The sequence below is a fragment of the Eutrigla gurnardus genome, assembly GCF_963514095.1.
Source record: "Eutrigla gurnardus genome assembly, chromosome: 12".
Taxonomy (NCBI): domain Eukaryota; kingdom Metazoa; phylum Chordata; class Actinopteri; order Perciformes; family Triglidae; genus Eutrigla; species Eutrigla gurnardus.
In genome coordinates this window covers 25769556-25797055 of record NC_139926.1, presented here as the reverse complement: position 1 = coordinate 25797055, position 27500 = coordinate 25769556, and the positions used below count along the sequence as shown (strand labels likewise).

At 45.9% G+C, this 27500-nt stretch overlaps 4 protein-coding genes across 6 annotated transcripts in view; 3 read left to right on the top strand and 1 right to left on the bottom strand.

Annotated features, from left to right (window-relative positions):
- Nucleotides 1-2430, top strand: part of clybl (citrate lyase beta like) — a 57581-nt gene extending 55151 nt beyond the window's left edge. The window contains exons 7-8 of the mRNA XM_084022880.1: nt 27-151; nt 858-2430. Coding sequence (XP_083879006.1) covers nt 27-151; nt 858-953 — 221 coding nt within the window. The 3' untranslated portion in view covers nt 954-2430. The remainder of the gene's footprint in view (nt 1-26; nt 152-857) is intronic.
- A 10108-nt stretch (nt 2431-12538) lies between these two features.
- On the bottom strand, nt 12539-16797 carry zic5 (zic family member 5 (odd-paired homolog, Drosophila)). Its single transcript, XM_084022972.1, has 2 exons — nt 15394-16797; nt 12539-14196 (listed from the first exon to the last, which is right to left on the bottom strand). Exons 1-2 carry the CDS (start codon nt 16433-16435, stop codon nt 13748-13750), a joined length of 1491 nt encoding a protein of 496 aa, XP_083879098.1. The 5' UTR covers nt 16436-16797; the 3' UTR covers nt 12539-13747.
- Nucleotides 16798-18773: 1976 nt separating this feature from the next.
- The window catches only part of LOC311022303 (uncharacterized protein), a 101741-nt gene continuing 93014 nt past the window's right edge, over nt 18774-27500 (top strand). For all 3 annotated transcript variants that reach the window (XM_084023475.1, XM_084023476.1, XM_084023477.1), the window contains exon 1: nt 18774-19455. In XM_084023475.1, the coding sequence (XP_083879601.1) occupies nt 19236-19455 (220 nt within the window). In that variant the 5' untranslated portion in view covers nt 18774-19235. The remainder of the gene's footprint in view (nt 19456-27500) is intronic.
- On the top strand, nt 21149-24730 carry zic2a (zic family member 2 (odd-paired homolog, Drosophila), a). Its single transcript, XM_084023474.1, has 3 exons — nt 21149-22361; nt 23414-23577; nt 23756-24730. Exons 1-3 carry the CDS (start codon nt 21389-21391, stop codon nt 23951-23953), a joined length of 1335 nt encoding a protein of 444 aa, XP_083879600.1. The 5' UTR covers nt 21149-21388; the 3' UTR covers nt 23954-24730.

Sequence of the window (27500 nt, the reverse complement as noted above, 5' to 3'; positions counted from 1 at the left end):
GTGTGTGTGTGTGTGTGTGTCTGCAGGTAAGCAGGTTATCCACCCAGGGCAGGTCCAGGCTGTGCAGGAGGAGTTCTCCCCCAGTGAGGAGAGGGTCCAGTGGGCCAAAGAGCTCATCGCTGCTTTTGACCGGCACCAACAGGAGGGGAAGGTAAACGCTGACCAAAGTGGAGAGAATAAAAATTTGCTTTCATTTTTTAGTGTTTTTGGTCTAAAAATGCTGAAGATTGATGCTCGTTGTTGAGACGATTCAGGGGAACGTTTAACTCTTCGTTAGCCGTCGTCTTTCTATTTAAATAGAACGATACGTTGTTTTCCAGAGATGCACGACAAACCGAGGGATTTTATTTTTATTTCCCCAAAGTAAACTTCCAGAAACGTCGCTGTGTCCAGATGACCCCCCTCTCCCCTCACACACACACACACACACACACACACACACACACACACACACCTCCGTGGTTCCAGAGAATACATACTGTACACACCCCTGGGTGACTGTCATGGGGGGGCAATTAAGTGTACAATATTATTGTTCCTAATTTAGTGCATGGGTGGATCCTGTGTGTTGAGCTCTGTGGGCGATCTGCTGAGGTAATACACAATCTGCCCACCTCTCTCCCCCCTCCCTCCCCTACTCCCACTAAGCGTCGCCCGAGGGACTCATATCCTCCCCGTGTGTGTGTGTGTGTGTGTGTGTGTGTGTGTGTGTGTGTGTGTGTGTGTGTGTGTGTGTGTGTGTGTGTGTGTGTGTGTCCCTTTGTCTCACAACACGACAGGTGCTTGTTTTTCATAATTCTCACCTCCCTCCCTCCCCCCTCTCCCCCTCCCTCCCCCTCTCTTGTGAACCTGTCCAGGGTGCGTTCTCCTTCCGCGGCAGCATGATCGACATGCCGTCGGTGAAGCAGGCCCAGAACATCGTAGCGCTCGCCGCCTCGGCGCCGGAGGAATGACCACGGCCGGGGAACGACTAAAAACAGGGTTCTCAATGATGGGAGCACTTCAAAGCTCTGGTGGACGGTGCTTTTTAATTTATTTTAATTATTATGTGATTGTTATGACAGTTGTCGGGAAGTTTGTTTAAAAAAAAATCACACTTTTTCTGTGAATTTTTTCCCCCCCGATGTTTTCAACGATATAAAAATCTCAGCAGCAGATTTCTGCCTCTTGAAGTGTCGACGGTTGCTGCCCCGTGTCGGGCGCTTTCTTGGCACACTCCGCTGTGTGTGTGTGTGTGTGTGTGTGTGTGTGTGTGTGTGTGTGTGTGTGTGTGTGTGTGTGTGCACATGTGTGTGTGTCTTCCTAGGTCATGATGAATGCTCTCCCATCTCTGCGGTCCAGGCAGCCGGGTTGAAAGGGTAAACAAACTTAACAAGCCACTGTTGTGGATCTATTCATTAGGCCCCGGTCTTCCAGTCACCCCCCCCCCCCCCCTGACTGCCGCCTGACTCAACAACATCAAAGTCTCCCTCGCTTTTTAAAAAAAAAAACACCCAAACAAACCTACCAACACAGAGGGAAGTGCATAAACTCACATTTAGATATGTTTTTGTTGGTGTCAGTCTCCTTAGTGACGACGCGGCGTTCGCCCCGGTGGCTGCTGGGAGTCTTGATGGAGGGGCCGTCAGACGAAAAACTAAACCTCATTTCCCATTTAACACAAAGAGGTACAACTTCCTGTCATCCACGGACTTGAAACCATCACTTTGTCTCCCGAAGGACACCGCCGTGTCGTCACAAATACAAATAATAATAAAAAATCAGACTCCGAGGCGACGCTTGTGCCCGTCTGACTTCCCGAGACGCTGAAGTGGGTGTGATGTTGGAGTGAGACAGATTAGTGGCCATGTTGCTCCAGCAGACCAGGACCGGGGCTTTTGTCTCTCCCGCCGGTGGATGGGAGGATAATTGGGGGGGTGTTGAATGGTTAATAGTGCCATTGGTGACCATGGTAATGAAAAGGCAGCATACCTCCCCTTTACCCCACCTCATCCACTCATCTCTCCCTCTCTCCCCCCTCGCTCTCCCTACTACTGTATGATCTATTGTGTCTGGGGCAGGACGCTGGTCTGTGCCAGGGCCAGACAGAAAAAAGATCGCACCCCCACAACAGTAAGCCGTCTCTCTGGCATTCGGCCACATATTTCTTTCTCTCACCCCGACTCACTTCTTTCTTTCTTTTTTTTTTTTGGACAGTCACATTCGGCTTGTTTGTTTGTTTGTTTTCTCCCCAAAACCCACCGTCGCCGGACAAAACTGCCATTTATGTTTGACTTCCATCGAATAAATCTGCACATATTATTCATTATAGGAAACTTAGAGAGGGGTCGTTTAATTAAACGTGTCAGTTCCATCATTTACAGACTGGGAGATTGTGTCTTTTTGGTTTGTTTCATTAAAACTGGTTCTTCAGCCGTCAGTCAAACTTTACTGGGACTTTTTATTTATTTTGTAAATGAATTCTGATCAGAAATGAATATATACAAGTCGCCGAATTCAGTCGTGTAAGAACAAAGTTCATAATCGGGTACAAATAAAGAGATGTTTGGCCTTTTTCACATCATTTGATGTCATTTTTTTTATTTTTTGGGGGGGCATCGTCTCGATCATGATGTTAAAATCCAGGTGAATGAATCTGAACATCTAATCGATGGACTTTTAAATGTTTCTCAAGTTGTCTCGAACGTGGAGAGAGACGGAGGGAGAGTTGAAAAGAGGCTCACCGGGTGGCTTTCAGTGTCCGATGGGACGACTTGGCTTCTTTTCTCCCAAGATGCTTTGCACCAACAGGTGTCCCCCCCCTCCCCCCCAGACAGGAAGAACAGCCTCTGAGCTGGAAGAACAACAACAACAACTCTTCTGAGGATGATCTGGAAATAATTCATATTCCAAGAACACACAGTGAGTATTTAGGACCCCCCCTCTCAGATTTGAAGTCCAGTCCTCTTTATAAAAGACTTAATTTGAAGACTTACATTTGCACCAGGCCTCACAGAGCCTGGGTGACATCTCTGTAGTTTTGCTTCCTGTGTCTCCTCCGCTGTGTAATTCTACATGACGGTTCTATTATGTGTGGATCTATATAATCTCCCTCAGTCCGCCTTTATTTAAAACACACATCCCTCCGCTGCTTCCCATCGGAGAGTAAACTACAATTAACACGATTAGAAAGAAGAAGGAAAAAAATAGAGAATCAATTAGGCTGCGAGCAGTATTTCATAGCTCGGTCGAGATTGCTTTCATAAATTATGAGGGACAGCGCAGGCGGAGAGAATGCATGTATGCAAAACACCGTCAGAGGAAAATTAAAACGAAATGTTTTACATATTTTTCCATTAATCTAAATGGGACCCGCGTGGCAGAGACGGTTTCATTCTAATTCCTCGCCCGGGGATGCCCCCCAAATAATGACTTGATGTTTTAATAGACTTCTAATGACAATATATGGCCAAGTAATTGCGGCAAAAAAAAATGTATTCTAAAGCAATAAAAATACCTCGTTATTGCGGCCGCGGCACAGTTTGAGGGAGTGTAAAGCTATTAGCGGGAAATGAGTTGGAAATGTAACGTGTGCAGAGCTGATCAACATAAAACATTTAGTTTCCGCTAATTAACTCTGTTTCAATATTTAGGATTCCTATTAAATGGATTAGAACATTTTTAAAACGTGGCTCCGGAAGGCCTTCTTTTTTTTTTAACAGACAGTTCTTAATTTTCATATCTATAGCCCTGAGGCAGACAGTTTTATTTAATTATCAATTATTGCTTTCAGTAATAATAATAATAATAAAAAAGCTTTAAATTAAAAAAACAGAGGAATTAATTATTTGACTTCCTTTTTAAAGATGAGTTGTATTATTTTTAAATTACACATGAAATAAAGAAGCTGCGTAAAACCGATCAAACCTCTCCTGAAATGCAGTCATATAATAAAAACGGTGAAATAAAAATATAAAATAAACGATTAATTCGAAAATCGTATAATAAAATATGTAATTTATCTTGTCTGGCTCGTGTTCCTGCACGTTGCACACATCCAGTATTATCTAATACTTTTATTTCAATATTTATTTGATTTTTTTACTCCTCAAAAAACAAAAAGTATTATTAAAAAGCAAACACAGGCGCGTGTCCAGCCTCCTCTTCCTCCCGGTGCGTTTGGATGATATGAAATCCACATGTCTGTCTGTCTGTCTGTCTGTCTGTCTGTCTGTCTGTCTGTCTGTCTGTCTGTCTGTCTGCCTGCCTGCCTGCCTGCCTGTCTGTCTGTCTGTCTGTCTGCCTCAGTGATCTGGCACATGTGGACCATTACTAACTTCATTTGAGGAGAGCTTTTGTCTGCGTGTCCCCATCAGAGGAGGCAGTCCGGCGGCGGAACAAGGGACGTTAAATCCTTAAACTTTTGTCTTCTTATTTGTATTTATTCTCCCCACTTTCATATTGTGACATAAATATGTTTGGATGTTTATCTATAAACCCCAAAGTAAAGGTAGATATGTTTTTTTGTATTAAACAAAATGCATTTTCTCTAGAATTTATTTTTAAAATATGTTTGAATTTCTCTTTAAAGTATAAGTATGTGTATATTTGAGCTGAGTTCCTCCTCAGCAGGTAAATCCCAGTGATGGTGGTGTATCTGCCGCCCACCTGTTATGTGTTTATCATGGAGGTGATGGGAGGTGGAGGCGGTCTGTCTCCAGGTAGTTTAACCCACCAAACGCGGGTCCAGGCCTCCGGGTTTCAAGGCCCCTCCGCGTCCTGGAGTTCTTGGAGCCCCCCCTCCTTTAAAGTCCAGGTCTGCCGGCTTCAGATCTGCAGAATTAAAATCATAGGCCTACATCTTGTCTCCTATAAATGAGCCTGTTTGTCCTCCCATAAAACAGCAGTTAAATGTAAGTAAAAATAGATATTTGTAGGTGACTTTACCTTCTTCCTCCTCAGCCCTCCTCTTGGCCCGGCTCCCCCCAGACTCCCTTCTCCTTAACGGGCTCGGATCAAAGGCTGACCGGCCCCGGCGGAGACCACTAAAACCCGCCCGCTTTGTCTGCTGTTGCCAGGAGTGAGGAAGGGTGGAAGAGGAGGAGGAGGAGGAGGAGGAGGGGGGCATGGTAATGAGACTCGTTACACAGCGACAAAAAGTCTCAACAACTTTTTCTTTTTTACCTCAAGTGTCCATCTGTCGTCATCTTTCCGGCGGCAGGTTTTAAATGTTACACGAGGACAAATACTAATATATAATAATATGAATAGAATAATGTGTTTTCTGCTGCTTCACGTGGTTAGAAAGGCGGATTTTACGCGCACGTTAGCGTCACAGTTAAATGAATTAAAAGATGGAGACGCAGCCGAGACTTTTTGTTTGTTTGTTTGTTCTTTGAGGTCCCTGAACGCACCAGACAATGCAGACCAATAGAAAGTTTACGCGACCGAGACAGACACTTTAAGGGAGGAGGGGAAAAGTAACAGCACCTCATAAAACGCACATGTCTGCGGAGGTCTGTGGCCGTACAGGAGAACCCGCACACACACCTGCCTCCAGCGGCTAATTAGGCAGTGTGACGTCACGCCAGAGCCAAAACATCCGGATTCCATATTTTCATCGTTTGGAAAATAAATTCTGTTTGTCTCTTGTTTACCTGGACTGCCAACATATCAGGATCTTCCACCTTTAAAATAAAACAGGATCTTCCACCTTAAAAAAAAACAATCAGGATCTTCCACCTTTAAAAAAACAAAAACAAAACCAGATTACTTTTTTTTGGAACCAACTTTTCATGCAGTTGTCTTTGTTTTAATACCAAGGTGTGTCAGCTCCAGAGCTTTACACGTTTATAACTGAATATTAAAATGATGGCGTCCCCTCTTTAAACGACTCTCTTTTACGCATTTTAATTTTAAAGGTCGATAAAAACGGAGGAGAATTAGGTGATAATTCCACCTTTTTTCTGCACAATCGAAAACCAAGCCTTGGATCCACTCTCTCTCTCTCTCCCTCTCTCCCTCCCTCTCTCTCTCATTGAGCAGGTGGAGGCCGCGCACCTGCACGCACAGCTGCGCGCACCTTGTTATTGCCGCCGCTGCATGACGCGCAGATGAGCGCAGCCAACAGCGCAACCCCGACAATAGAACAGCCTCTCCGGCGCCTCAGCGTGTTCCACTACTACCGCTACTACTTCCAGCAAGTATTTGGGGGTATTTATCAGTAAATAACCTCAGAATAGAATACATGGAATGTGTTCCTGTAGCAGGAGAAGGATATCTATATACGTGTGCAGGCGTCTCGCCGTCTATCTCTTGTTTGTCATGCTCCGGACTTCAACATGACACCATCTAATCCAATTAAACACGATAACACGTATTATTCTCTTCCCCTTTTTTACCCCCTTCGAGTTGCTGACAAGCACTCTTGGTTTTGTGTGAAAGAGGGAGTCAAGAGCCCTCTCCTAATCCCGGCACGACGAGTGAGTGATTGAAAAAAGTGAAAGAAAAAAAACACCCTCATTGGTTCCTCGAGCTGGATTGGTGTTTTTCTTTGTCCGGGGTTGCTCCTGGCTCTTTTTTTGTTTAGTGCGACCATCATGCATAGCGCTCTATTCTTTTCGGAGGGGGGGGGGGATCACGTCCACTGTGCTGGTGACAATTATTGGTTTGTGTTGTACGAGAGTAACAGTGTCAAATAGTTAAAACTCGTTGTAATCCTTAAAAAAAACAGGCTAATTGGGATTTAAGGGAAACAATTGCGCTCTTTTTCTGTTAAAATGCCTAATTAGTCGTTAGGATTAACAGGCCTCGCGCCTCTTAGAATAAAAAACATTCAATTATCACACAAACTGCGTTCAATGCAACTTCTGAGGTAAATGATACCAAACAGAATTTAAAAAAATAAGGAATAATCAAAATGATAATGTGCGGATTAATACTGAAGTTGTGTTTTGGAGGGGGGGGGCATAAAGTCTGCGTGGTTCCGACGTTATGAAGCCAGGTAATTGACATTAATCCGCTCTCTCTGAGACGCGGGGGGATCTGAAGTAAACGGGGATGCGGTTAATGAAGCACCACTTGCCCTTTGAGTCTCGGTCACAGTGTGCAGCAGCGGAGGGAAGTTTGGAGTCCACGCGAAGCTGCAGACCAGGACACGTGGGGTATTATTATTCAGCTAACTTTGTCTCTCTCACTTTATTTTGACGTCGTCATAATAATAATAATAATAATACGTCATTACCCAAATAACCCCAGCGCGCCGCGAGGCTGTTATTATGCTTATTATAATTCAGACCGCGCGTCCTCCCCTCGAGGAGCTGTGACAGACAGACAGGCCAGGTGTGTTACAGGCGGACTCCTCTCCTCCAGGTGCCACGGGGCCCCCGCGTAATGAGGGGCACCTACGGGGGCCCCTCCTGGATGGAGAGGTGTGCTAACCTCGCCGCGTGGACGGTCACAATTGAAGCGCAGACACCTGCCTGCGTCACCCCCTCCCTCCCCCTTCCTCCCACCGTGAGAGTTCATACTCCGCGCCCAACTTTCTGACAACATAATGATGCTGCAGGAGGAGGAGGAGGAGGAGGAGGAGGAGGAGGAGGTTTCTCCTCAGGACCAGTTCACTCCTGCAGCCTCCCACTGAACGGATGAATACATAATCAGCTGTTTTTATTCAAGAATCCCATGCTTCTAGTGTTCTTAAAAACGAGCGGCAGATTGATTAAGTTCCATCTGATTAGAGTTTCAGCCCAACTATCCGTCACGTTAATAAAAGAATACGCTTCGCCGTCACTAAGATGGATCAGCTCCGATACTTGGTGGAGATATTCTGTCATTTACTACGCCGAGTGTCTGGAAAGGGCCAAGAGGTTGTCCGTCCCCAACGGAGCCGGCCTAATTATACAATTAGTCTTGTGATGGGGGGGGGGGACGGTCCGGAGCTGGAGCGTCCTGCGGGACCAATGCAGACACATTATGGCTGTCTTCACGCCGATGATGATGATGATGTCCCTCACATCCGGCTCCTTCAAACACAATCTGGTGAGGAAATGGCCAACGCGTGAGGAGGAGCTGGTTCTGATACCATAGGTCATCTCGGTGTTTCAATCATTAGGTCTTAAGCCTCATCTTGGAGGGGAACCGACGTCTCTTTTTGAAGCCGGTCAGATGGAGACCACCATATCTCCAGATCCCATTGCCTATCCAGCCATATATCCTCTCTGGCTTATCCCCCTTGGTCAGTTGGGAGACATCAAGACACCACATTTCTCCTTCCCAGAAGCCATATCTGTCCTTTCCACACAAACGGAAAAGGGAATGGTGGTGAAGGCTTGTGATGTTTGGGGGGCCTCCACACCTCCAGGAAGTCGGAGGGAGGTCCGGGGTTCTGGAGCCTCCTTCGGCTTATCACGCTGGATTAGAGCTCCGGCGGTGAGACTGGAAGCTCAGGTTGATTTGGTTACAAACTTCAGCCGTTCGTCAACGATGAGACCTTCGGAGGCCCATCGTCTCATCTGCTGATTCTTTCTTTTTATTCTTACAACCATCTTTCTCCCTCTCTCTCCTTTTCCAAGGATGCCCTCCTCTCCCCAGCTGTGACCCCCCCCCTCCTCACTCTAAATGCTGACCTTTTCTCCAATAAAACCAGATGCACTCAGGGCCCCGACCGCACATCTGATGTGATACAGTCCTGCACCAGAAACACACTGATACCGATCTCCGGCCCACAATGGAGGGAAAACGTGACGGTAAGAAAGAAGGGGGGGTGGATTAACACGGAGGACTGCCGCTGTGCTTTTGGGAATCATTTTGATCAATCACAAGATATGTAATGGATGGAACTGAAGAGATACATGGATTTGAATTTGATTAGCGATGGGGAAGTAATCCCTCACATATAAACACCACAAGGCCTCAATCTGGTCTTCTTGGGGTCCCAGGTCAGTTTAAAAGTACCAGCATGTCTTTATTTCTCCCCACTTTATAAAACAGATTATTTTTAAGTAAGAGCACCAGATTTTTGAGTCACACAGGAAGCTCCTCGAGTCTAAAAGCAGTATCCTTACACTTATAAAGTCCATCTGCCTCTGGTTTCGGGTGGAGTGTCTCCTCCACCGGCTCCCCTCCACCCACGTCAGCCTCCGAGTACGCTGAAGCCTACATCCTGCATTTAGAGGCTTTTAGGAAAAGCCCTGTCATTCAGTGAGAGACTACCGGGGCAGCATGCTCACGCTTTATCTGCACTTTAGCTCCTGTTTTCTGGCCGCTGGGCCGAGCGAGGGGCCAGGTATGTATTCTGGGGCCCGGGCTCCATGCCGGTTGTCCGTGGACGACCTTGCTCTCCTCACCTACTGCCTTGGAGCGGCTCCCAGTCCCGGGATGGGGCTTTTTGGACCGGAACCAAGTCTCTACCCCCACAGATGTTACCGAGCCACCAGATATTATGTCAGTTTGTCTGAGTGATGCATCACGCTCTTCTTCAACAGCAGAGCCTGACTTTAACGGAGGAAATCAGTGAATCCCTTAAATGCTTTAGATCTGATCTGGAAATATTACAATAAATATGTATTTGAATGTCAGAAATATGACTTTATATGAGTGAGGAAGGCATTTTTTTAAATTAAGTGATTAATTTAATGTAAGATAATAAAATATAATGTGCTATTTTTTATATTTACAGATTCAATTAGAATTTCCCAACTGATTTGTCCCCAGAGAAGTTCTTTTCTTTATTTTTTCTCCTTTTTGGAAGAAAAATATACATTTAAAACGCAGTCATTTTATCATCATATAAAAATGAAGTAAAATCAAAGGTTTTAAAACTAGATCCAGGGCAGAGCTGTAGGTGAACAGCAGGTCTGAGGAACCAGAGCTGTGATGAGCGGTTATTATTTCTACCTTCGCGCTGCTGCAGATGGAAGTTGAGAAAAACGTCTTAAATGTCAGAACAAGAACAAACCAATTTGCTTCCAACACACGGAGTTCCTTCTGTGCAGGTTGTGATTATATTTAATTGTGGGAGGAAAGAGGGGGAGGGAGGGGAGAACATATTTGTATGTCGTTGAATATACAAGAATCCTGATGTGCTCGCTGGGTAATTGATTTAATGAAGTTCATATGAAAGTAAAAAAAAAGAAACAAGTCCCCCCGCGCCCTCCTCCTCGTGCACGCGCATTGTCAGACGTTTAACTCCCGCGCTCCTTTGGGGGAAAGACACCGGGGCTAATAGGTGAAAGCAGCTGCTGGAGAGGAGCGACGTGTTCCCCTGCAGACGTCCGACAGTCCGGCTCCAGAACCCGGACTAGAGTCCCCTCCTCCTCCCCTCCGCCCCCCAAGCCTCCAGTCCATGAAGTATGCTCACAAATCCAGGAGTTGCCAGTCGCTCCTTGAACTTGTCTGGAGTTTCTCTCCCCCCAAAAAATGAGCTCCAAGAGGCAGCTAACCCAACCGGACTCGCTGTTGCTCGCTTGATCCCGGATCTCGGGGATCCGGCTGACCGTGGCCGTTAGATGGGAGGTTGTTATTTGTTATGAGGCTAGAAGAGAAGGTGAACAACGGAGGCTTCACGCTGGGAGGAACGTTCAGACACACAGGTGTCCTGTCAGTTATCACACGTGGTTGTAGTTGAGGATCATTGTGCGTAAAAACGCACAGATTAATGGAAACCTCCTTTAATTTAAATCCAGTTCTCATCCCCATATGACAACAACAAATATATATTTATTTCCAGGGCTCCTTGCCTATGTCATTATTATTGGCATATTTATAGGAGAGAAGTGTGATTTTAAATGTAGTAAGTGAAAAGGCAGCCAAAGCTGTCACAAGGTGCTGCTGTTCTGCTGTATTTGATTTCTGGGAGGAAGAGGAGGAGGAGGAGGAGGGTGGTGTAGTGGAGGGGTGCTGGTTGCTTCTTCACACCTGCGTCCACTAAAAAACTACGTTAAATATGCAACAAAGAAGGGGATCCAGGTGAGCCAGCAGGTGCTCGGATCAAACGCTCGGAGCTTCTTAACTTTTGTGCCCAGAGAGTGGATCACTTCAGCGGCTCAGTCCGCCGCTTTGTGCCGGCCGCATTCAGGAGGATGGATAACGCTTGTAAAGTCTGACAACACGGCGTTTGTTTTGCTTCCACGCTCGTCTGAGAAATTATCCTTCAGCCCTTTTTTTCTTACAAAAAAAGGGGCGCAATTGAGGCGTTTTTTTCTCCTTCTTCTTCCTCCTCCAGCGCGACTTCATCGCTTTGTCCTCGGTCCCCCCCAAAAAAGTGGCGTCTGCATGTCTGACTCCGGCCGGTTACTGATTTGCAGGCAGTATGTTAAGGTGGCCCATGTAAGTGATTTCCACGGGCGTCCCACTAAAGGAGAACAAATCGCTGACAAAGGAGCGCCTTCCCCATTGAGCGCGTCGTTAGGACAACCCCGAAGTATTCCTCAGATAATAAGTTCCACTTCAAAGCCCTTTTTCTCGCTGAAGGGTGACCGCTTCACTCCTGTTTTATTAAGTCTCCCTCCTCTGTTCTCAACGCCCTGTATAAGGAACTGTCTTCTTGGTTATTTTTCATCGTGTTTATTTTAGTAACATTCACGGAGCTCTTGTTTCCAAACAGGGGCCTCCGGGCTCCATAAAAGAAGTCAAAGAGGAGGGCCCCTTACAAGTGCTCTCCTCGCGTTGAATGAAGCAGCAGATCAAGTGTTTGTTAGAAAGAGAGCAGCTATAAAAGTAGCTTTAAATGCAGCTCAACAGCAGAAAGAAGGGCTTGTTCTTCTGCTGCGTCATATTTAGGACTCAGACTCGACGTCCTTCTGGGTCTGACCCGGGTCAAGTGTCTCCGTGGATGCAGGACCCTTTTGTTTTTCTGCAGGTGAACGTGCGCGTGTCATCTACCTGCGTGCATGAATGCAAACACACATTTCCAGCTTCATTTAGTTGCACTTGGTGTGTTTCTCTCACACATTCTGATGTGCAGCGTTTAGATCGCCTTAGAAATCCTAACGCGCCATGAAGACTTGTCAAAGCTGGACCCAGTCCTCCTCCTCCTGCTCCTCCTCCTCCTGCTCCTCTCAGAGGAGCCCAGACCCCCTTTGAAGTGGTGCAGGACTCGCGTTGGTCAATTGTGATTTCTAAAAGGCCGGACAGGCAACTCCCTTTGAAAGTGAGCCTGCGCTGTTTTTTAATGGAGGAAATAATAAGAAGGGGGGTTTATACACTCCATACAAGCAGCCCGCTTATTGTCACGTATATCTTTTTATCTTATTTTTTTTACACCATGAATGATTCATGTCTTTGCTGCTTTTTTTGTGCCATCGCGCCTTTTTTCCAGAGTTTTTTCTAAGTCGTTAGTGATGAGTTTATATCCCAGCCTCCTCAGGCCTCATCTTCCCCTCACACAATCTCTCATATGAAATGTCTGCGTTGTACTTTTGTTTAGCATTTCAAGCTCTTATTTACATTTAAATGTTTAAAAAAGATTTGACAAATAGACGCACAGCTTCCTAAAATCCACATATCTAAATAAATAAAATCCACAATCACAATCATTTCACACCTGTTAATTATTAACTGTATATGTCCTGTTTTTATTGTTTTTTTAAGCATGGAATTTATATTGTAAATTTAATTTTGAACATCAAGGGTCTGCACAATCAGAGCTGGCTCATCTTTTCTGTTTCCTGCATCATGTCCATCATGCACCTCAGACAGACACGTCACTACAAAAGGCATGCGAGAAAGACTTTTCACATTACACAGCCTATTCAAGTAAATGCTTCTTCTTTTACACAACACAATTTAAAAAAATAAAATCAAATAACATCTTTAAAAAACATCAGCAGGGTAGGCTACGATGCATCACCAAAACTGATATTATTATTCTTTGGTGTTCCTGTAGTTCCAGTACAACATTGATACCAGCAAATAAATAAAATGTACAAAACAACATCTTTTTTTTTGTTTTTTTTTGTAATTTAAAAACTACACAACATTCACAAGCAATCAAACAATTACATATATACAAATCCTATACAGGGCCAAAGCCTGTCAGTGTAGACATTTAGGGTCTCCAGGGACTTTTTACTCTTTAACGAGCATAACACTTGTGTTTTTTTTTTTGTTGCATAAAATATAGTCTTAAATAGTTCTTAAATATTACAAAATTCCAGTCAAACACATGTATTGTATAAATCTGAAAAGGTAAATGAGAACCCTTAAGACACTCCTCCTGTTTTTTTCTTCCTTATTTATCAAAGTTTGTACCACATATTACAGAAGTGACATGAAATAATAATAATAATATTAATAACAATTATAATAAACCCCTCGTCCTCTTCCAGATTCTGTTAACATTCTGCTGCAGCTACAAGCGGTACCGTTACTTGTTTCTCCTTGAATATGACGGTGATTGATGGCAGCCGAGTTATTAAACTGGAGGAGGGGTGACGGGAGGTCACGTGACACATGTCGTTAATTAAACACCGCAGATAAATAACAATAATAAGAATGAAGAGAATTGTTGGGGAAAAACAAGTTCTATCAGATTTTTTTTCAGTGTCAAATATTTAACTTCATTTTTTTTTTTTTGAAAGGTCAAGGGTCAACTCCTTCCTCAGGGTCCTGCCTCAGTGACTTCTTATCTGCATTTAATAACAACAACAGTGACAACATGTGATCAATACCCCCTCCCCCCCTTAAAAAACAAAAACAAGCGCGCGCATTGATCTACACTTTTACCGGGTCAACTGACAAGTTCGACAGTCACGTGGTGGTTTTGGCATCAGAGCATCGTCCTCGGGTCTGAGTGTCTGAACGAGTCCTCGTCCGAGTCCGACGTGGGCACGTCGCTGGACGGGGTGTGCAGGTGGTTGGGTCCGCCCCCGCCGCCGGTCCCCTGGCACACGTACCACTCGTTGAGGTTGGTGACCTGCGGGGACAGGTTGGCGGTGCGGCTCCGGTGCGCCTCGGAGTTCGGCGAGAGGGGGTCCGCGTGCGGGTTCGTGGAGGAAATGTACGACACGTTGGTGGAGTGGGGGGGCGGCGGGGACTTGCAGTGCACCTTCATGTGCTTCCGCAGAGAGCTCGGGTGCGTGTAGGACTTGTCGCAGCCGCGCACCTTGCAGTAGTAGGGCTTGTCGCTGGTGTGCACGTGCGAGTGCTTCTTCCGGTCGCTGCTGTTGGCGAACTTTCGGTCGCAGCCGTCGAACTCGCACTTGAAGGGTTTCTCTCCTGCAGGGGAAGAAGAACCGGGAGACACGTGAGACATGGAGCGGGTCCACCACGAGGGGGTGTGTGCGCTGTTTTCTATTTCATAGTGTGTGTGTGTGTGTGTGTGTGTGTGTGTGTGTGTGTGTGTGCGTGTGTGTGTGTGTGTGTGTGTGTGTGTGTGTGTGTGTGTGTGTAGGGCCCCTCGTCACCAGAGCGTCAACTATACAGCCGCCACATACTCCACACCCACTTGTCCAAAGCATTTTCCTGTGTGAACACGTGTAACATGCCTTTAGGCCTTCTGCTTACATGGACGTGTGTGTGTGTGTGTGTGTGTGTGTGCGTGTGTGTGTGTGTGTGTGTGTGTGTGTGTGTGTGTGTGTGTGTGTGTGTGTGTGTGTGTGTGTGTTAGAGAAGGAAGGAGGAGGAGGAGGGAGACCACCAGGAGCCGTTTATGTAGACTCTAAAACTCAACACAAACTTAAGATCTCTTAAATAGAAAACGTGCATCATTATTATTATTATGATTATGATTATTATTTTAAATAACAGTTTTGCATGTGATGTAAAACGGCAGTTCTGTGAAGGTTTTTACGTCTTCATGTCCCTGGAGGTTTGACACCAGAGGGCCTGACGCTGGAGGCACGAACCCGAAATGAAGCTCTGCGTCTCAGCCAGAAAAAAAACAACAACAAGCAAAAAGACGATTAAACTCCAAACGGAGAAACTACACATCTGAGAAGAAGTTGGGACTTTACGCACACTACGTCGTGTTCCTCGGGCAGCTCACACACTCCCGTTAACACGGAACCGATGCGGAACACGAACACAGATGTTTACACGAGCACACACACACACACACACACACACACACACACACACACACACACACACACACACACACACGCACACGCCTCGCGTTGTCTAAACGAAGCGTAAAAAAGCGTCGGAGGATAATCACATTTACGCGTTCCAGCGCGGTCTCGCGTGTACGTAAGCACGTTTCTTTTTTTACAAATCATATGCCCACTAATCCTCTCACGCCTACACGCCGGCGTGCACGATACTTTATATTTAAGAAAGGAAATTAACTTTTTAATAGATACGTGTTTGCGTGCGTAATTACGCACGATCTCGCCAACTACAACACGATGTCTCCCGACGCTCGAGCGCCGGCTCCCCTTCCTCCACGACAACAACACAAGTACGAGTACCGACCTGTGTGAGTCCTCTTGTGGATCTTCAGGTTCTCCGAGCGCGCGAACACCTTCCCGCAGCCGGGGAACGGGCACGGGAACGGCTTCTCCCCCGTGTGCACGCGGATGTGATTGATCAGCTTGTACTTCGCTTTGAACGCCTTCCCCTCGCGCGGACATTCCTCCCAGAAGCAGACGTGCGAGCTCTGCTCCGGTCCGCCGACGTGCTCCACCGTGACGTGGTTGACCAGCTCGTGCATGGTGCTGTACGTCTTGGAGCAGGGCTTCTTCTGACTCTGATCCTGGTCGATCCACTTGCAGATCAGCTCCTGCTTTATGGGCTGCCGCATGTACCGTAAAAACGCCCCCGCCGCTCCGTGAGGAGCAGACGCGATGTTCACATTGAGGTTCATGGAGTTGTAGCTGTGGAGGGAAGAGGGTCCATAGTGGTCCGGCCTGTGCCCGAAGTGCTCCGGCCTGCCGTAGATGTCCCCCGGTATACCCAGGCGCATCTGCCCGTTGAGGGCATGGTGGTGGGCGCCCGGGGACGCCTGGTCGTGGAGTCCAGTGAAGAGCGAGTGGGCCCCGCTGTCCGCGTGCCCGTAAGCACCTGTTGGGGAGATGAACATGCCATGGTGATGAGGGGAGGAGGCGGAACTATGCTGGTCGCCAAGTGCGTGCATAGCAGAGGCTGAGAGTTCTCTCCTGAGGATGAAGTCCCTGCTGCTCGAGTAGCCCGAGTGGGGGTGAGCCACGGGGAAACCGACCGTGGTCTGAGCCGAGGCGAAGGACGCCGCGGTCTGGGCTTCGTGGTGGCTCTGAATGTGCTGAGACGGGCTAAGTTTGAGAGCGTTTGTCTGTGCCATGTGCTCTGGTCCAAATGGAGTGAGTGCCACTCCGGGGTCGTTGCCCAGCTCCCCAGGGTGGAGGTGGGCATGGTGGGAGAGAGGGTGATGCCCCCCTAGCCCCGGGAAGCCTGTCATATTCTGATGAGGAAGGGGTTGAGTCGCTGCCAAATCCGCTAATCTCATCGCCGGGTTCCTCTTGCTTAAAGGGGGCTCCATAACCTACACTGCCGAGTCCATCCGCGCCCCACCACGCACCTCCGCACACGTGGAGGACAGAATATGTATAGAAGGGCTCTCTATAAGTTCTTTTTTTTCTTTTTGTCCGGCTTCTAACTCTGCTTGCTCCTTTTCCCACTCTGTCCTCAAGCGATTGGCAGAACATACAACAGTTGGAGGACACAGTGGGGAATACAGTTTAGAAATGGCACCGCGGGTATTGGACGGATTTTGGTGACTGGCAGTTAGGAGAACGAAGCGATTGGCTGTCGTTCAGCGCGGGGGCTCAGCAGGGTTCCGCCCCCTCACTCTCTTTATCGCTGTTGACTCCAAAAAGTTGTACTCACAAAGTTACCGGCGGATCCGTTTGTGCGCAGCGCTTTTTTACTGGGTGTTTTTTGTTGTTTAGTGGCGCCGGCGCATGTGGATGTGCGTAAATGTGGTTTTATATATGTGACAGCACTAGTTTCTCTCCGGTAAAGTGTCTTCCTATTGATTTGATGCCGTTGAAAGAGAGAGAGGGAGGGAGGGAGGGAGAGAAAGCCCGTGGGCGCGTGCATGTGTGTAGATGTGTGCATTAATGTGCGCAAAGTTTCTCTATTATTTTTTATTTTTTATTATTTAAATGTTATGAAGATGGATTTCAAAAGGATGACGAAACAAAACCGGAAACTTCATCAGATAAATACAAAATGAAAAAGAGGCGTATGTGTGGAAATAATACTCAAAAATAATTAATGAAATAAAAACCGTAAAATCCTGATTGAATACAGCAAATTAAATTAATTACACATCATTATTTTATTTTATTTATTAATATGTTTTACGTGCTCATTTTAACCCTATTCTCGCTCTGGTTGTTTTTTATATGACATTACATTTTCCTGTGTTGACATAAATAATAATACGCTTAAATAATACACATTGAATTGTGGGTATTGTAGGCTGGTGTCTAACATACCATTAATGCTCAAGTGTGTAAAAACCATTAAACGCGTCTTAAAGCCTTCTTTGTTCAGGCATTTCTCATAATGGCCCCCAATAAAATAAAAAAAATCCCATTAAATTAATTTCTTAAATACACGACCTTAGTTCCAAACATCCCATAATAATAATAATAATAATAATAATAATAATAATAATAATAATAATAATAATAATAATCTCACTCATCTTGGATCGTATTCAAAGTTTGTATTTTTCTCTGACGTGAGGAAACTATTATTGACCAACTTTTTAAATATGTTTTTATAAATCTGGGCAACCAGAAGAAGAAGTTGCTGATCTGATGATTTTAAAAATAGTTGCCTTCTTGTTGACAGCGAGGACGCGCACGTGTCATCGATACGTCTTCATCCTCCCCCCCTCCCCCCTCCTCCCCCCTAATCGATTCCTGATAGAGAAACATTTTACAGCTTTGCAGCTTTTTTTAAATGTATTTAGTTATTAATGGACACCACGTTTCCTCGCGCACGTCCTCGCGCCCCCGTAATTGATTCCCGGCGCGTTGGAGATGTGGAGGCTTTACATGTTGTTGGGCCTGTTGCGCGCGCGCGCTTCCCTCTCTGCTCAAACTGATTTATGAACTTGATTTTCACTAACAGGAGCAAAAATGCTCTCAGTGGAGGTATCACGTCACAACGCCTCGTTGATGTATGACGTAGCCTTGCAGACATACATTAATAATAATAACAACACGTGTACAGATGTTCCAGCTGCTCGTTTGGTCATTTTTATTTACACAATGACTTTGTGTCACGTCTGTATTATTTTATTATTTTTTTAAATCATGATTAAATCCCTATAATAAAAAACTGAACCCATGACCACACGTGTGTGTGTGTGTGTGCCGTTGTGTTGTGGAATTAGTTAAATAAATTAATTAAAATCAGCTGAGCTCCAATGACAGCTTTTTGAAAACAACACATAAAACACACACAAGCAGTTTATGATTTATTTAAAGCCCCATATTTCATATACACGTTAAATTAAACTCCACATTAAATCCAACATGAAGCAAAAAAAACAAAAAAAGGGAATTTTTAACAGCAAAAGTATTCAGACCTATTTATTAAAAATCCATAAATATAAATGAAAATGATTGTTTTCCCACATTCATCACATTCTGTCACATTAAATCTACATAACACATTTTAAATTATGCAAATGAGTAGAGGAGGGGTGAATGGAGTTTGAACTTTGGAGGAATGGCTTCATTTTTATTGACTTATAGCTTCCAAATTACCCGAACCTCCCCCTCCTCCCCCCTCTCCCCCTCCTCCCCCCTCCTCCTAAAACAAAGACGCTTTTGTCACAAACAGGCTTATTTTACCAAAAGGGAGTCAAGAGTGCAACATATGTGGTCTTAACGGGTCAGAGGTCAAACATCCATGAAACACAAGGTCACGGAGAGCCGCACAAGTAACCTTCCCGCGTGTCAACATATTGATATAGTGGGATGGTGACGTGTACGGGCCGTTATTGATCACGTCTCACGTGGTTTATATGTGTGAAGCCCAGTCGGGCCGCGTCTCCTACAAATACAAAAACCTGTTGAAGTCCTGGTCTTTGGGGGGGTTTCAATAGGCTGGAGCCCCTTTCTTCCCCGAGCAGCCACGGTGCCTCTCTCCCCTGATAGCAGGGCTCCTTTTCTTCCTCTCTTTTTCATTTTCTTCTCCATTCCTTCTATCTGGGAAGGGTTTTTGTTGGTGACTAGAAATAAAGAAGTTCTTATAGGAGGTCGGCAGACGTGACTTTGAACTTGGATCAGCTCCTGCAGTTTCCTGCGGCGCGGCCTCAAATGGACTTGGAAGAATGGCACACAACAACGCTCAGCCTTGTGTCCCACTCCGAGCTAAGAGACGCACTATATTACCCCCCTCCCCCCCTTAAAAAAAGAAGTTTTAACGTTTTTCCCTCGCCTTCTCTGTGTATTTGTAAGAGAGCAGCGCGGAGGCTGAGGGGAAGCCGCAGGAACGAGCTGCGTAATGGACCGGGAGAACCCTCAATGTGCTGGAAATGTAAGTAAACTTCCTTTTTGACTTGTGTGCGTGAGTGCGTGTGTGCGTGTGCGTGTGAGTGAGCAGCGGTGGCGCGCAGGCCTGCGTGGAGCCAAACTCTGATTCTGTGCCAACAAATTAAGCTTTTTTTTTTAATTTAATTTCTCTCCTTCGTCCAGTGTTGTGTATATATAAAGATACAGTATATATATATATATATATATATATATATATATATATATATATATATATATACAGTATATATATGTGTTATTGTAACATCATCACATCACTCACGTTGGTGTCACCAGGAGTCACTAACGTGCGTCGAGGCGCAGCTCGTCACCAACAACGTGTCCTTTAATTTGCTGTGGTGGATGTGAGAACCACAGAGGAAGCAGGAACCAGCAGCATATGGAACCAGTAAAACAGGCGGCTGGGGGGGGGGGGGGGGGGGGCTGGAGCACCACCAGAGGCTGAAAGGGCCCAGTTGTGGTTCTGCAAAACCAGTAGTAGAGCGAAAACCACACTGGAGCCACAGATGCATTTTTATTTTTTTTATTATTTCAGCTGTGAGGAATGACGTAACGAGAGATTATAATGATTCTTACAAACTTTAATCTTCATTTAATGGCAGATTATTATGACTTTAAAATGGACACATTGAATTAAATATGATTATTTATTATGATTTGTCACTGTTAGTGTTCGGTGTTACAGCAGCACATTTAAACACAAAGGTGTCTTCTGCATTATGAGCATTATTTATGTTTGTATTTATTGCCAGAGGCACATGGAGGTCAATAACACTCATATTCAAATAATACGTGATGATTTAATGGATATAAAGATATCTATTAAATCATTTGACGCTCCTTCTGCAGACGTGCTGAACATATGATTTTTATTTGGTGTTTTTGTGGGTTAATATATTTATCTTAGCTTTAGAAAGTACTCTGATCTGTTTGCATTTTAATTAGATTAGTAAATAAGAACTAATGACCCCCTCCTGATCTAAACCTTTACATCATCTCCGTGTCGTTCTTCCTCTTTTTAAAAGAACAGTATTCATGCCTCCACTTGGCACCTAGACGGAATCTAAACAACCACAACATGTTCTCTCTCCTCTCTCTTGTCGTGATCCTCTTCTCTTCTATATAACCCCCCCCCCCCCCCCCCCCCCCTCCTCCTCCTTAAAAAAAAAAAAAATCTTCCCCCTAAAAGTAGGCGGTAATTATTAGTGGAAAATGGCGTTGCGCTATTAAGTCGCCAAAAAGCGCTACCTGCTATTGGAGGGGCACCTGGGATTGATGAGCCGCGGCGGCCAATCAGAGGCCGAGCAGCGAATGAACGGGCTCCAGTTAAAGGGGGCGGAAGAGGAGGAAGAGCCAGTCCACGGAGAAACAGGGACCCTCCGCGGTAAACACACGGGCGAGCCGCAGACACGAACCCGGACCGAGCGGAAGAAGAGCGGGTGTTTTTTTGTTGGAGATGCTCCGGCTGCTGTCCCGCTCCGCGCGCGCAGCAGAGGACACCCAGTAAGACCTTTCCTTTCTCAGCAGCCTGTTTTTAATTCTCCAAAGTGTCGCATCAAGAAGAAGAAGAAGAAGTATAGAAGAAGAGGACGCGGTGGGGAAAAACTTCCTTTTGCATTTGGGATTTTTGTGTGTGTTTTTTTTTCTAATAATTTTTTAATAACTTAACTCAAGTGAATCCCGTTGAAGCTGATTTCGTGTGTTTTGCTGCCCTCCCTGTGAGCGGAGGAGCCGCGCTGTGAAGCTGTGAAGCCCCGGTCTGATGGTGTTTCCGAGGCTGGAAGTTGAACCGTGTCTCGCCTCCATCATCACCCCCAACATCTGATTTCTTATTTTCTTATTTTTTTTTTTTATTCGCTTCAAGCGTTTGATTTAAACCCAAACACCAGCTCCATAATACCCCAGCCCCCAGTGAGATAATGCTACTGGATGCTGGCCACCAGTTCCCCGGACTGGGAGTGGGCTCCTTCGCCCGGCATCACTCGGCGAGCGAGATGCAGGACAGAGACTTGAGTTTGGCACAGAACAGCTTCGTGGACTCGGCGCACATGGGCGCCTTTAAGCTGAACCACGACCTCTCCCCGGGACAGAGCTCTGCCTTCAGCGCCCAGGCGCCGGGCTACCCCGCCGCGGCGCTGGGGGCTCACGCCGCCCACGTCACCTCGTACGCCAGCTCCCCTTTCAACTCCACCCGGGACTTTCTCTTTCGCAGCCGCGGCTTCGGAGAGTCCTCTCCGGCGGGCGGCCAGCACGCGATCTTCGGCCCCGCGGCGGGGTCCCTCCACCACTCCCACACAGACTCTCAGGGCCACATTCTGTTCCCGGGGATCCACGACCAGCACGGCTCCCACGGCTCCCCCAACGTCCTGAACGGCCAAATGAGGCTCGGACTACCCGGGGAGGTTTTCGGACGCTCCGACCAGTACCACCAGGTCTCCAGCCCGAGGACCGACCCGTACTCGGCGGCGCAGCTCCACAACCAGTACGGCTCCATGAATATGAACATGGGCATGAACATGGCAGCGCACCACCACCCCGGCGCCTTCTTCCGCTACATGCGGCAGCAGTGCATCAAGCAGGAGCTCATCTGCAAGTGGATCGACCCGGAGCAACTCAGCAACCCGAAGAAGTGCTGCAACAAAACTTTCAGCACCATGCACGAGCTGGTGACGCACGTCTCCGTGGAGCACGTCGGCGGGCCGGAGCAGACCAACCACGTCTGCTTCTGGGAGGACTGCGCCCGCGAGAGCAAACCCTTCAAGGCGAAATACAAACTGGTGAACCACATTCGGGTGCACACCGGCGAGAAGCCGTTCCCGTGCCCGTTCCCCGGCTGCGGGAAGGTGTTCGCGCGCTCGGAAAACCTGAAGATCCACAAGAGAACGCACACAGGTAATTATGGGTGTATTAATGCGTGTTTTATTCGGTGGTCTCTATGTGAGAGGACGCTGTTTGTCGGCCGAGCCGGCTGCGTGTGCGCGCGTTCATCTCGTTGTAAACATGTACTTTACGCGCATTAAGATCTAATTATCAGCGACTATTTCAGGCTGCTAAAGCAGACAGTGTTGGTAGAAACGGTCAAAGCAGAATTAGGACTTCATCCAGGAGAGAGAGACATAGAGGGGGAGAGAGAGAGAGAGAGAGGGCAAATTAGTTTAGAATGGAGGAATAATCTGCATTCTGGTTTTACGCTTCTTATTATTATCGGGCCTGTTTTTATTTCCTCATTTTCCAAACGTTTACAAAACAATTTGAAAGCTGGTGTTTTGTGTGTTTAGAGAACGAGGAGGGGGGGAGGAGAGGGGGGGTTAAACTTAAAAAAAAAAAATGGGTCAAAGGGGAGTGAGGGAGCGCGCTCTGCTGTAGTAAATCACAGCAACCGGGTTTAATGCGGCTCGTTCTCGCGTTTATGGCTCGCGTTAGACTCTCCTCCCTTTTCACACAGCGTTCCCTGTGCGTGCAGTTAGCCGAGGACAAGCAACACGGGGGGAAAGGCCGATCCGTTGCTTTTCGTGGAGGGGGGGGGGGAGAGGTGCTAGACGGGGGCCATTACCAGCCTTTCACATTTACGCAGCGTTTCTTGGGGAAATACATTACGCCGTGGTGCCATCAAATTGGTCAGGTGCTAATTAGATTTTTATTGTCTTCCCAGCAAATGGTCCTCCTTCTGTAGGCCTACTGAGGACGGCCTTACCCCCCCACCCCCCACCCCCTCCAAAATCACTATGCGCATTATTTATTAACTCCCCCACCATCTCCCTCTAAAAGCAGCTTTCAACTTTGGCAAATTTGTAATCGAATGCTGTGATTTTAAAGGAACTTTTCGTGCATTCTTTTTAATTTAAGCTCTACCTGAAGCATTTTATTCTCTTATGTTTTAAATAAATAGGAGAGCAGAAACAGAAAATGTGACTCCATGTTTTGTATCTCCCCCCTCCCTGCAGGAGAGAAGCCGTTCCAGTGTGAGTTCGAAGGCTGCGACAGAAGGTTTGCAAACAGCAGCGACCGAAAGAAACACATGCACGTTCACACGTCGGACAAGCCGTACCTCTGCAAAATGTGTGACAAGTCCTACACGCATCCCAGCTCCCTACGGAAACACATGAAGGTAGGCTGGAGGCCTCACACACACACACACACACACACACACACACACACACACCACACACACACGCACCACACACACACACACACACACACACACGTAATATTATATATATGCAGGCCGTTTTATTCTAGCTTGTGTTTTGACTGTAAAAGCTCATTTTCTCGTCTCCCCCCTCCAGGTCCACGAAGCCTCCCCGCCAGCGTCGGACTCCTCACCGGCGGCCAGCTCCGGCTACGAGTCGTCCACGCCCCCGGGCCTGGTGTCGCCCACCACGGAGACCCAGAGCAACACCACGCTGTCCCCGGCCTCGGCTGTGCACAACAACACCAGCAGCCACAGTGGCCTCTCCTCCAATTTCAGTGAATGGTATGTTTAGGACTCAGCACTGGAGCCATTCACACACAACAAAAACATTTGGTTATTTTATTTTTTTGGATTCGTCAGGGGAAGATGACGATTATCAACAGAGGAAAATATGTATAATAGCGGAGGTGTATTTCATATTGTAAATAATGACTAAAAAAAGCCCACTTTCCCATCGTGATAGTTTGTCTTTGGTGTATAGATGTTCCTTCAATGGTAGCTATTTCTCTAACTGGACTTTTAGTGCACATATTACAATAAAAATTGTACTATAATGTTGAATATTGTGATCCTAAGGCAAATTGATTGTACTATACTAAACATCTATAAACTGGAAAGAGTGCCAAAGTTAACATTTAACTCAAAACAAGACCACAATATTACGCTTGTGAATGTATATTTTTTAGTTTGCTGGGCTTTTAACTTGTGATGTTTTGTGCTTTGCAAGTTTTTTGGAATTGTGAAATACTATCTTTGGGGGAAAACTGTGGAGGAAAATAAACGTTGTGCCGTTGGATTTTTCTGTAACTACGCCCCTTCCTTTTTTGTAAATATCAAACTGCCATATTTATCCATTTGTAATTAAATTATGGTATTTACTTGCTACAGATGAAACAGTATTTATAAAGAATGTTTCTTTACTATAAATATGTACAATTTACGAGCTAAACATGGGGCAGTTGTTTCGTTATGTGCTTTTGTTCAAAGTTTTAAGAGGTGTTTTCTTCCTTATTGTGATAAGAATTTTACTGCATACAAATATAATAAAAAAGGTGTTGCAAGTGCTAAATATTCCCCTTTTTGTTGCTTTTTCATGCTTTTTTTCGTGGCGGTTTGGGACGAAGTTGTTGGAGGAATTATTCAGCCGCTTTTCTTGCATCTCAGGTTGAAATTCTTCGTCCTTTTTTACGCCGAAGGACGTTAAAAACATGTTGAAACATTTAGAATTTTCTACATTTATCTGGAAACAAAATTATTTCTGGCTGAAACCATTGAGTGTAACGCAAACGAAGCATCTTCATCCTGCATCATGTGTGCTCACTAATACTGGTTTATTTGAGAAGCCTGGCCCTGAACCCCCCTCCCCCTCATTGAGCTGCTGAACTTGAACTTGACTCAGATCAGTCCTTCAGCGTCGTCTGGGTGTGACCTGATGTGAGCTGGTTGGTGTCTCTAGTCCCTGCATGCCTCATTGAGATGGGTTTCCATGCATGCATGTATTCTGATGCATTGTGGGTAAAGGGATAAGCTTGTTGCTGCAGATCTGAAGATCTGCTGAAGAAAACATGACTGTTGTACGGATTCAATAAGCTGCAGGGAGAAAGAGCTGCTTGGTTTGTTCTGAGAGATGCTGCTGCTGCTCACTGCGCATGTCTGTGTGTGGATAACCCGCTGCGCGTGTGTGTGTGTGTGTGTGTGTGTGTGTGTGTGTGTGTGTGTGTGTGTGTGTGTGTGTGTGTGTGTGTGTGTGTGTGTGTGTGTGTGTGTGTGTGTGTGTGTGTGAGACGTTCAGGAACACGTCGCAGTGATGCTGGATACCCGCTGCAGGCGAGAACGCTGTCACTTGTTGTGCAGACTGCTCACGTTACCGGGCTCGGCCTGATGATGACGCGTCTCCCGGGACTCGAACCTATTAGAGAATATTTGTTTTAAGAATATTTATATTTATGTCAGTTTCTCTACGTCACATTTAAGTAAAATATTCATTTTGGGGTGCATGTTGTGCAAAAGGAGATCTGCCTCCGAGCAGAAATCTAGTCCTACGTTGCGGCTTGAAGTCGCCTCCTTGTTAACGGCGCCTCCGGTTGGCTCCTCCGGGCTGGTGACCTCCCCGGTGACCTCTCCGGCCCGGTGGAGGGGGGGTCCGGTGGGGAAATGTCAGCTCCACACGGTGCGTCGATGCCGGTTCCTGTTCGGCTCCAGCTGCGCTGATATTGATCCGCGGAGGTCTCTCTCTCTCTCTCTCTCTCTCTCTCTCTCTCTCTCTCTCTCTCTCTCTCTCTCTCTCTCTCTCTCTCTGCCTGCGGGCTACTGTAAGGAAACCATACGGAGCTTTACAGCCGAGCTGATGGTGTGTGTGTGTGTGTGCGCGTGTGTGTGTGTGTGTGTGTGTGTGTGTGTGTGTGTGTGTGTGTGTGTGTGTGTGTTTCCAGGAGTCACACTTGGACTCGGGCCAAAGTTCACGAGGAAACTCTTTGAGGTCACGCAACAAGTTCACTGAGCAAACGTGAACCGTTCTGCCCGATGAGCGCGTATTTACAGCGGCGTCGCTGCTGCTGCTGCTGCAATGCACGACGGGAAAACGTCCGTAGACACCTTTTTTATTTGCGCAAAAACAAAACAATTAATGCGCATATTTGGAAAATAACAGATATAAAACAAGTGCAGTTCTTCTTCTTATTTTTGGCAGTTTATCTAAATATCTTGTGTATATGTAACGTGTTTCTGGTTCAATGAGAGGAGTTCCTCAGGGAAACAGCAGGTTGTTGTTGTTTGTTTGTTTGTTTGTTTGTTTAAAAACATTGATTCATGAATACTTCAAGAAAACAATCAATTAGCGGTTTATAGACACGCGGTGTTCTCTGTTGTTTGAAAAAGATAACTTTATCCAGGTGTGTGTGTGTGTGTGTGTGTGTGTGTGTGTGTGTGTGTGTGTGTGTGTGTGTGTGTGTGTGTGTGTGTATATAAAAGACAGTTTTCTGTGTCAGCTGTTTTGGCGGGTTTGACGCGGGCGCGCGTGACTGCAGGCCTCCAGAGGGGGTGAATGGAACTAAATGGGGCGCGTGCGAAGGATGCGCGTGCGTTCGCGTGTCCTATAGGCTGTACTCGTAACCACAGCAACGCAACACACCTGTCGACTACAGTTCAGGTGAATGTAATGGTTCAGCGTCAGTCAGTGCGTTTAATAATAATTATAATGGACACACACACACACACACACACACACACACACACACACACACACACACACACACACACACACACGCGTCATAAATTGTGTGCATAAACGCTTCTCCTGACTTTCCTCCATCAAAGATTTATTGTCTTCATTCATAATTCATCGTCCCTCTGGCTCTGGCGGTTTAATGGTTTCGTTTTTTAATCTCCATGTTTTTGTTTAATACAAACATTTTGTTTGTTTTAATGCTTTTTTTAGTGACGTTTATAGATTTGACCTTTTTGATCCACAAACTCGCGCACTGTTCCTTTAACTGACGGCTTTGACAGTTAGACGTTGTTGAATGTTGTAAAATAAAATAAAAAATCACAATTCAGAAAATTATTACAATGCGATTAAATCAATAAAAAGAACGAAACATATTAATAAATAAACGGTGTATCATAACAACGAACCAACAACGAGATGATCATAATAATAACATTAATAATAATAATACAATTAATAATAATAATAATAATAATAAAAATAATAAAGCAAACACGTTTGTAAAAAAACAATAATAAATCAAAGAAAAGCACATTTAGCTTTTATTATTTGGAATAAATAATACATAAATAATTAATCCATTTCTTCTGACCGCGTTTTCTTCTGATTTAAA

Coding starts and splice junctions, on each gene's coding strand:
- zic5 (XM_084022972.1), bottom strand. CDS start 16,435: ATGGAGCCCCCTTTAAGCAAGAGGAACCCGGCGATGAGATTAGCGGAT. Junction 14,197..15,393: donor CCACAAGAGGACTCACACAG/GTCGGTACTCGT, acceptor CTTCCCCTGCAG/GAGAGAAACCCTTCAAGTGC.
- zic2a (XM_084023474.1), top strand. CDS start 21,389: ATGCTACTGGATGCTGGCCACCAGTTCCCCGGACTGGGAGTGGGCTCC. Junction 22,362..23,413: donor CCACAAGAGAACGCACACAG/GTAATTATGGGT, acceptor CCCTCCCTGCAG/GAGAGAAGCCGTTCCAGTGT. Junction 23,578..23,755: donor CCCTACGGAAACACATGAAG/GTAGGCTGGAGG, acceptor TCCCCCCTCCAG/GTCCACGAAGCCTCCCCGCC.